The following is a 9,511-nucleotide window of genomic DNA, read 5'->3' as shown; positions in this document are numbered from 1 at the left end:
CGATAAGGAAAAGAAAGGGAAAGGAGATAGAGAGCAGTGGGGGCTTTCTAAAATGAAAGTTTTCATGGAGGTAGACAGACCCATTGTCAGGTGCGAACTCTTAAGTGAATAGCTCCCTCATGCCCATCCTCCCACAGTCTGGGGTGGGGGGTGCTGTTATTTGAGCAGAGGAAGTGAGGGAGAGGCCAGACAGGCATCTTTCAGAAATGTGTTCTGGCAGAAGGGACTGCCAGTGCAAAGGTCCTGAGGTAGGAGCTTGCTTGAGCACTCATGAAACATGTGGAAGGATCTGGAAGCAGCTGGAGCAGCGTCACCCTGGGAGAGTGTCCCTCTCTGAAACTTGTTTCCTTATCTATAAAATGGGCCTACGAGTTTCCGCCCCCCCGAGAGTTGTAGTGAGGATTAAATGAGATTGTGCCTGGCACAGTGCCTGGCATGGAGAGAGCCTTCCAGAAACAACTTTGAAAGCTTTATGAACAAGTCTCTGCCTGTTTTCCGGAGGCAAAAGCTAGGTGAGGAGGGGGCTGGCCAGGCAGGGCTACCAAAACAGGCAGGTGCGGTGGGGGACGGGGCCGGGACTGTCTCCTGGGGACACACCGGTACAGAATTGTGTGTGTCTGTGGGTGTGTTAGGAGACTCAGTAAGGTTTTAGGGGTCTCCCAAGGTTGAGGAGAGGCTGGGTTTTCCTTTCATGACCATCAGTCCTGGACTCTCCAGGAATCTCCGTTCCTTACAAGCTCCCACCCTTTCCTTTAGATGGGAAACTGAGGCACCGAGGGGCTGGAGCCTGGGAAACGCCAGACAGGAGCTGAGGAGGGGACTGCACACCAGGCAGCCAGAGATGGGGGAGTCCCCTGGGGTTGGGCCCTCGATGGCATCAGCCCCCTCTCTCCGCCTCTACCCCCATCTGCCAGACAGGGACACAGAGAGAGGCGGAGACAATACAGAGACAGCGAGAGAGAAAAATGGTGACCTAGAGACGTGGACCAGAAACAGAGACACAGAGATGGAGAGATAACGGAGAGAGGAAACCTGGGGACAAAGAGAGGCAGTGAGACACGCAGATTCAGAGACACAGAGAGAGACAAAGTCTAGGCGACGCCGAGGCACGGACAGAGAACGACCTAGAAACAGAGCCAGAGATGCAGAGTCACACATCAGAGAGGGCTGCCCTCCAGGGAGACCCCGGGCTGCCCCGATGGGGGCGCGCCGAGTGCCCCCCCGCCCCCGTCGTGCCTGGGCCGTGACTTCAGAGCCCGCGCGGATGCTATAAATGGCCAGGCGGCCGCGCCGGGGGCGGGGCGAGTGAGTCAGCGCGTGACGTCACCGCCGCCGGGTCCCGCCAGGCCCCGCCCTTCCCGGCCGCCAGGGGGCGCCGGCCGCGAGCTGGGCCGAGGCGCCGGTCCTCGCATGCGCAGTCGCGACCTTGGGCGGCCGAGGCCGCTGGGCGCGGACCGGAGACGGAGTCCGCGCGTTCGAATCCTGGTTCCGGCATCGGCGTGCTGTGTGACTCTGGGCAACCGGCTTCGCCTCTCAGTGCCTCATCTCGACCCCACTTAATAAGGCGGTTGTGAGGAATGAGTTAACAGAGCCAAAGCGCTTAGTACGTAGCAGGAGCCAACTGTTGGCTCATTTTATGTATTTTAGTGTATCTTCAGCATACCATTTCACACCATCAACTTGTCCTAAGTTGACTTGTTCTCAAATGGGGACGATCTGCCCTCCTTCGCACCCCACCCCTTGCCCTCAGGAACCCTTTGCAATGTCTGGTGATATTTCCGTTTGTCAAGACTAGGTAGAGGCTGAGGATGCTGCTCAAAGGCCTACAACGCCGACGACAGCGCCCCCCACCCCCCACCACGAAGAATTATCCAGCCCTGACGTCAGCAGCGCCAGGGGCAAGAAACCCTGCCTTAGCCTCAGAGCATTAGGGGCAGGGGCCTGGGTGCCAATTCTGCTCTGCCGCTGGCAAGCTGTGTGGCACTGGGAAAGTAATCCACAGCCCTGTGCCTCAGTTTCCCCATCTGTAAAGTGCATATTAACTGCGTCCACCTCGGAGGGTGTTGTGAAGACTGGGTTGATGCATGTAGTGCCCAGATCGGGGCCCGACATGGGGCTGCTGTCATATTAGCATATCATAGCTGTGCCCTTCGCACGTGGCCCGCAAACTGCAGGTCCTTAACCTATGAGTGTGTGGCAGGTTGCTGCCATGCCATCCAAGCATCACTAATGCCATATGCACGTGACGTGGGCATGGCATCCGCCCTGTGCTCCAGGGTGAGATCTGGCCTGGTGGGGCTGCTCAGGTGTTCCCTCCAAGCCAGCCTGGCTGGGACAGGGACAAATGGGGGTGTCCACGGCCTGGAACCTGCTAACACAGTCACATGGTAACTCAGGCAACCCACAGGTGGACAGAGAGGGGGAGATGCAGCATCTCTGCTCCCCCAGGTCCTTAGGACGGGCTGGAGGGGACAGAAGTGGGTGCCAGATTCTCAGCCGCAATACTGCTATTTCCGGCACCCTTCTCTGTGCCAGGCACTGGGCATGTCGGAGGCATTATTTCTTCTGACCCTCGTGACACCCCCAGGAGGCAGGCAGCATCACGAGTCCATTTTACAGATGTGCCAGCCGAGGCTCAGAGAGGGGAAGGGACTGTTGGTGTCTGGGGTTAGACCTACAGTGGTGCTGGCCAGTCTACCATGGGTGGCAGTCCTGCGGCAAGCCTGGAGAGAGATGACCTCAGAGATACGGAGAGATGGCCTCAGAGAGAGACATCGAGACTTGGAGACCCTGCCAGAGGCCCAGTGAACAGCGGGGGGTGGGGGCGCGTGGGGAAAGGTTGCACTCTGTCTGGCCAAGACCCCCCCCCCAAAAGAATAACCCAGGCCGCCCCCCTAGGTGGAAACAATGACACAATCAGCTCCCAATACCAAGGGCCTGACATCAGAGGTGGGGGTGGCCGCGCTGGGGGGGCGCCCCGCCCCCTGGCAGGCCCCTGCGGCCAATGGGACGGCCTTGGAAGAGGCCCGGGCCGCCTCCGGAGCTTCAAAAACTTGTGAGGAGGGAAGAGGGTGCAGACGGAGCCCCAGCCGCTGCCCAGGTCCTCAGCGCCCCCGCCACCGCTGCCCACCACTGGCCGGCATGTCCTCTGCCCACTTCAACCGAGGCCCCGCCTACGGGCTGTCCGCGGAGGTCAAGAACAAGGTAGGGCTGGGGCCACATGCCCTGCTCTGGGGCTTCCCTGGACCCCCTCCTGCCTATCGCATGTGGCTTGGAACCTGAGAGGGAAGAGGGACGAGGATGGGGCCGGGGCTGCCTTCCTCCCCCTGTGAGCATCCCAGAGCCCTCAGCTACTGTTGGGGAGTGAAATGCCGGGCGCCCGGCAGCCACAGGTAAACTGAGATGGTGGGTCCACTTGACCAGCCCCTTTAACCCTTTGTGTTCCTTGGGGGCTGGAGAGGGACTTGAACCCTTCCCCCAAGCCTGACAAAGAAATTGGGGAGCGCTGGAGAGCTGGGGCTCCTGGAGGTGAGGCTCAGAAAGTGTGGGAGATCGCGAAGGGAGAGGGAGACAGTTGCGGAGGGGGGAGGGCAGAGAGCCAGATTTGACAGGGCTCTCCTAACTTTGGAGCTGGGAAGACACAGGGACTCCACCTCCATGCTGTGGATGGGTAAACTGAGGTTCAGAGAGGGGAGGCAAGTAGCGAGGGTCCCACATAAGGGAGGGGCAGAGCGGGACCCTGGACTCTCCCCCCTGCACCAGAAACGGGTCAGCTTTTCCAGGACAGCCAACTTGAAGTCCCCAAGCCACCGGAACGCTCCCTTGAGCGGGACCAGGGGAGGAGCGCCAGCCCCATTTGACAGAGGGGAACGCTGAGGCGCAGGGTGGCTTTTCCCAGGGTCCCACAGCGAGGAGGTGGGGAGCTGGGATGAGAAGCTGAGTCGGGGGCTCCTCGGAGCTGGTGGAGGGGGCAGGTGGGGGGCGGCTGCTCGGGCCGGAGACAGATCGCAGCGCCGCCCCCCCTTCCCCCCCAGCGCCGGCCCCAGAGCCGAGCGGAGCCGCCGCGCCATATAAGGCGGCCTCGGGGAGCCCGGCCCGCGGGGCCGCGCTATATAAGGGCCGGTTTGCTTTATAAAGCCGGGCTGGTCGGGAGGGGGGCGGCAGGGCCGGGGCCAGGTGAGGGGGCCGCCCCCTCCCACCTCTCCCTCCCCTGGAGAAGGGGCAGCCGGGTACCCCAGGGGCTGGGAGCCTGTCTGGGCTTGGGGGGAGTGTTCTGGAGAAAGGGAGAGGGGCAAAGTGGGGAGGGGGAAGAGGGGAGAGACGCAGACAGATTCTGGGAGCCTGTGACAGGAGAGAGACGGATGGGGGAGGGCGAGCCAGGAGCCAGATAAGGCTGAGACAGGGATGGAGAGGCCGAGAGGGGGGGACACACGGGCCCCACCCCCACCAGAGGCAGAGGACCTGGAGTCGGACACAGATGGAGACCTACGGAGGCAGAGATGGACGAGCCCTGAGCCCCACCCCCAGCCGGACGTGCAGAGATGGGGACGGAAGACAGGGCCAAGGAAAGACAGACAGAGCTGGGGCGGGGTGGGGGAGGCAGATGGAGAAATGCAGATGCACACGGTCCAGGAGTCAGACAAGGACAAGCCCCCACCCCCAGCTGGAGCTGGAGCCCTGGAGATGAGGACCTGGAGAGACACTGAGACAGACAGAGATGCAAGACAGAGCAGTCCCCTGCAAGGCGACATTCAGGGGCACCTCCTTAGATCTCCTCCCCTGCCTGAGGCGCCTGGCTGTCCTGCAAGGGGGGGGAGGGGGGCAGGGCCAGGCCAAGCTGAGCCCCAAGTTTGGCCTGGAGGGGGAACCAGGAGGCCAGGCACCACCTCCCAGCTCTGAGGCTCTCACTCTCCACCCCCCTTGTCCTCATTCTCTGGTGCCAAACCTCAGAATGCCCGGAATGGCCCCCTGGGCAGGTGCCACCTCAGCCCTGGCCCTCTGCCCCCCCCCACCCCCTGTGGACGCTGGGGCAGAATTGCCTTAGTTGGGAAGAGACAAGGATCAGGCCCAGGGAGCCTCAGATTGGGCCCGGGGAGCCAAGCTGTTCCCCACTGCAGCCTCACCACCCTCTCTGTGCCCCCCTCCCCCTCAGCTGGCCCAGAAGTATGACCATCAGCGGGAGCAGGAGCTTCGAGAGTGGATCGAGGGGGTGACAGGACGCCGCATCGGCAACAACTTCATGGACGGCCTCAAAGATGGCATCATTCTTTGCGAGTGAGTGGGGCAGACTGCCCTGAGCTGCCCCCCAACCTGGGTCTCAGCTCTACCCCCTCAACCCCTCCAACGACCAGGAGCTCGGAGCTGGGTTGGGTACTTTATCTCTGAGACCTCGAAACAGTCCTCTGGGGCAGCAAATAAGCATTGTGCCCATTTCACAGGAACGAAAACTGAGGCCCAGCTAGGTAAAACACATTGCCCAAAGTCCCGTGAAATGACTCCAGATCCAGAGTCTGAACCACCATGTAGACAGGACAGGCCCATTTGTGGCCTCCAGGGTCAAGAGAAAGAGAGGTCACGGCTACAAAGCCACAGGTGACAGTGGCTGGCTGTCGCTGGCTTGGTGACGTGAGGGCTGTGCTGTGGACATTGAAGCAGGTCCTGACTTTCCAGTCCTCTCAGAACTTAAACCACGGAGGAGAGCAAACCCTCACAGCTCGGAAGCCCCGATTCCAGACTCACTGCAGCTCCAGCCGGAGTCCCGTCTGCATCTGAGTCTGACCCAGGGCAAGGTGACCTGCGGGCCGCAGTGTGCCCTGGGAAGCCTCCCGAAGGCAGGTGGGGCCTGGCCAACAGCTAGGTGCTGGACAGCTGGAGGGAGAGCGGGGATATCTTATTCTGCCACAGCCCCTGGGAACAAGGAGCAGCGGACGTCCTGGTGCCCCAGCTCAGACAGCGCCGCCCAGGCCTTGAAGAGCACAGAGCCCCCGCTCGCTCAGTCCTTCATGCAACAAGCACTGACGCAGCTCCTGTGGTGTGCCAGGGGTGGGCACTGGGGACAGTGACCAAAACAGACTGACTCGGAGCCCACATACGGCTTTAGTCCTCGTGGGCGGATGGATCAGATAATTGATGAGACGGTCACACACTTGCCTGCAGCGGGAAGTGCCATGGAGAAGAATCAAGCTGGGAAGGATGGGAGGGCCGGGTGGGGAGAAGGGTGGCTGCTTGTACAAAATGGTCTGGAGGTAACATTTGGGCAGAATCTTGGATGAAGTGGGGGAGAGAGCCAGGAGGGCATCAGAGGGAAGAGTGGACCAGGCACAGGGGACAGCCATGCAAAGGCCCTGAGGTGGGCGCGTGCCTGGCATATTCAAGGGACAGTAAGGAGACTAGTGTGCTAGCACCAAGTTAGGGGCCATGGGGGGAGTTAGCTGGGGGCCTTTTAATCATGCTAAGGACTAGGATTTTATTCTGAACGCAATGGGAAACCATGCGAGAGTTTGAACCACAAAGTTACTTGAGTTGCTTTGAAAGGCCATTTTAGCTGTAAGATGAAGAAGCGTTTGTAGAGGACGAGACGGAAGCCGGGAACCCCCAGCGATCCCACTGCGAGAGCCCAGGAGAGAGCCGCTGGGGGCTCAGAGCAGGCTGGAGATGGCGAGGAGCCAGCCGTGGGCTTCTGGAAGTCTTCAGAAGGCAGAGCCAGAGGACTCGCTGAGGGACTGGGTGTGGGGGTGCGAGAAAGGGAGGGGAGCATCAGGAGCCAGTCTGAGAACTTGCCCTGAGCACCTGGAAGGCCCGTGGGTTTCCTGAGCCGGGTGTGCTGGATCTGAGACACGCTTGGAGGGAGCTGGCTGGAGTGGGAGGTCTGGGCTGCTGGGGCCACTGGCGGATCAATGGCATTTAAAGTCAAGAGACTGGACAAGGTCAAGGGCATGAATGCGGCACAGAAGTCTGAGGCCTGAGCTGCAGGCTCTCCAGGGCGCAGAGGTCCAAGGGGGAGAAGGAGGCTGAGCTGTGGTCACCAGTGACGCGGGGGCATGTGGGAGACCCGGCACGCCTGGGATAGAGACTTTGGGACCCAAGGCCTGAGTCTGGCTCCAGGGGTTGGTTTCCCATCTCGGTGGGTCCTGCCTGTGTGTCCAGGTGGATCAGCGGGGCTGCAGCCGGGAGCTGACGCCCGTGGGCAACAGCACAATGGGTGTCACCTGTCTGTCATCCTGATCCCTGGTCCCACAGGGCTGAGCCTGGGAAGGGGGTGGCAGGGTCACCTTTCCCACTCCCCTCCCCCACTCCTCGTAGGTTCATCAATAAACTGCAGCCGGGCTCCGTGAAGAAGGTCAACGAGTCGACCCAGAATTGGCACCAGGTGAGCCCGGGCTCTTTTTTAACTCAACGCCTGGCCCTCAGCGCCTCAGCCCTCCATCTTCCCTCTCCCCCTCCCACCACTGACGCCGCCTTCTCCCCTCCAGCTGGAGAACATCGGCAACTTCATCAAGGCCATCACCAAGTACGGGGTGAAGCCCCACGACATCTTCGAGGCCAATGACCTGTTTGAGAACACCAACCACACCCAGGTGCAGTCTACGCTCCTGGCCCTGGCCAGCATGGTGAGTGGGGGAAGGGTGGGCGGGGGCCAGGCGGGCTGTGGGTGGTCTGGGCGTGGATGCCAGTGTGGCTGCTCCCAGCGTGGGCGGGAGGGGGAGTGCAGCTGCTGCAAGGGGTCTCCGAGGGGACAACGCGGTCCAGAGGCTCCCTCAGTCCCTGCCCTCTCGCCCTGCCCAGGCCAAGACGAAAGGGAACAAGGTGAACGTGGGCGTCAAGTATGCCGAGAAGCAGGAGCGGAAATTTGAGCCCGAGAAGCTCAGAGAAGGGCGGAACATCATCGGGCTGCAGGTACTGCCCCTTCCTCTCCTGGCTCTGGCTCTCGATGCTGAACTGGGAGGAGGTGGGGGAGGTCGAGGAGGCTGGGAGGGCACCCTGGTCCCCGCGGGCTGTGGGGGACAGGCTATTTGGCATTAACTGAATGATATGCCAGGCGCTGTGCGCAGCATTTTCCAACAGTTCTGCGGGGGGAGGGACTGTCAGCATCCTACCCTTTACATAGATGAGGAAACCGAGGTGTGCAGAAGCTAGCTCACTTGCGAGGATCGCCCAGGTGACGAGTGGCCAGGCTGGGCCTTGAACCTGGCAGTGAGGCCCTGGTGCTCGGAGCCACTTACTGGGGGTGTGACACACACTCTCTGGGCTGGTTTCCAGTCTGTAGCCTGAGGGTGCACAGAGGGCTGTGTAAGGGTCCCCGGACATCATCTTGTGACCTTCAGTGGTTCTCCTTCTGGCTCCCTAGATGGGCACCAACAAGTTTGCCAGCCAGCAGGGCATGACAGCCTACGGCACCCGGCGCCACCTCTATGACCCCAAGCTGGGGACTGACCAGCCCCTGGACCAGGCCACCATCAGCCTGCAGATGGGCACCAACAAGGGAGCCAGCCAGGTGTGTGGGGGCCGTGGGGCGGGCTGGCAGGGCCTGTGCCCCTGGCTGTCCCCGCGGCCTGACCGTGTTGCCCTTTGCAGGCGGGCATGACCGCGCCGGGGACCAAGCGGCAGATCTTCGAGCCGGGGCTGGGCATGGAGCACTGTGACACGCTCAACGTCAGCCTGCAGATGGGCAGCAACAAGGGGGCCTCGCAGCGGGGCATGACGGTGTACGGGCTGCCGCGCCAGGTCTACGACCCCAAGTACTGCCTGACGCCCGAGTACCCGGAGCTGGGCGAGCCGGCTCACAACCACCACCTGCACAACTACTATAACTCTGCCTAGGGCCCTGGCTGAGCCCTCCCCCAGGAGGCTGGCTGCTGCTCGGGGCTGGGCCCGGCCCGGCCCCGCCACCCCCTCCCCCTGCATGGCGTCCTCCAGGGGTAGTGTTTGAGGGGAGCAGCCTGGGGGCCTGTGTGCGGAAAGGGGGCCCCCTCCCTGGAGCGCCGCGGGGCCCACCATCGAGCCGGGTGTCCCCAACAGCACTCAAAGGACGCACTGAGCAAAGCTACTCCGGCTGTCCCCCCACGCCCCCACAGGTGGGTCCCCCAGGACGAGAAGCCCCCCAGCGAAGCCCCCAGCGCCCAGGCTCGGCCTGCCCCCACCCCATTCCCGCCGTGGGAGCAAACTGCATGCCCAGAGACCCAGCGGCCACACGCGGTTTGGTTTCAGCGACTGGCGTACGTGGATGTGACAGCGGCGTTTGTGACGCGAGCACTTTCTTTTTCTATTTCACTGGAGCACAATAAACGGCTGTAAAATCATCCGAGGACCCGGGGCCGCTCTGTCCCAGGAGCCTGCGTGGCTCTTGCACACGTGCAAACATCCCTGCTCAGATATGCTCCATCTCACACACACACACACACTCACACGCACCCAGACACGCACTCGGGGCTCACAGCCACTCGCTGCACCCAGGACAGGCACTCACTCCCACCCAAATCTGCACACGTGCACCACTGTGTTTGAAGGACAT

General features: G+C 61.8%; 1 protein-coding gene across 3 annotated transcripts; it reads left to right on the top strand.

Moving 5' to 3' along the window:
• Window positions 1-1,367: 1,367 nt before the first annotated feature.
• CNN1 (calponin 1) lies at window positions 1,368-9,299 on the top strand. 3 transcript variants are annotated; one of them, XM_070273075.1, is made up of 8 exons: window positions 1,368-1,603; window positions 2,899-3,204; window positions 5,153-5,274; window positions 7,303-7,369; window positions 7,473-7,610; window positions 7,786-7,896; window positions 8,348-8,494; window positions 8,575-9,299. In XM_070273075.1, exons 2-8 carry the CDS (start codon window positions 2,908-2,910, stop codon window positions 8,818-8,820), a joined length of 1,128 nt encoding a protein of 375 aa, XP_070129176.1. In that variant the 5' UTR covers window positions 1,368-1,603; window positions 2,899-2,907; the 3' UTR covers window positions 8,821-9,299. The 3 variants fall into 3 exon arrangements, with proteins under 3 accessions (XP_070129176.1, XP_070129177.1, XP_023501117.1); XM_070273076.1 differs by having other exon boundaries at window positions 2,536-3,204; XM_023645349.2 differs by lacking the exon at window positions 1,368-1,603 and having other exon boundaries at window positions 2,937-3,204.
• The last annotated feature ends 212 nt before the right edge of the window (window positions 9,300-9,511 follow it).

Source organism: Equus caballus, chromosome 7 (assembly GCF_041296265.1).
Source record: "Equus caballus isolate H_3958 breed thoroughbred chromosome 7, TB-T2T, whole genome shotgun sequence".
Lineage (NCBI taxonomy): Eukaryota > Metazoa > Chordata > Mammalia > Perissodactyla > Equidae > Equus > Equus caballus.
Note: the sequence above shows the minus strand (reverse complement) of the source record. Positions and strands in the feature narration are given on the sequence as shown.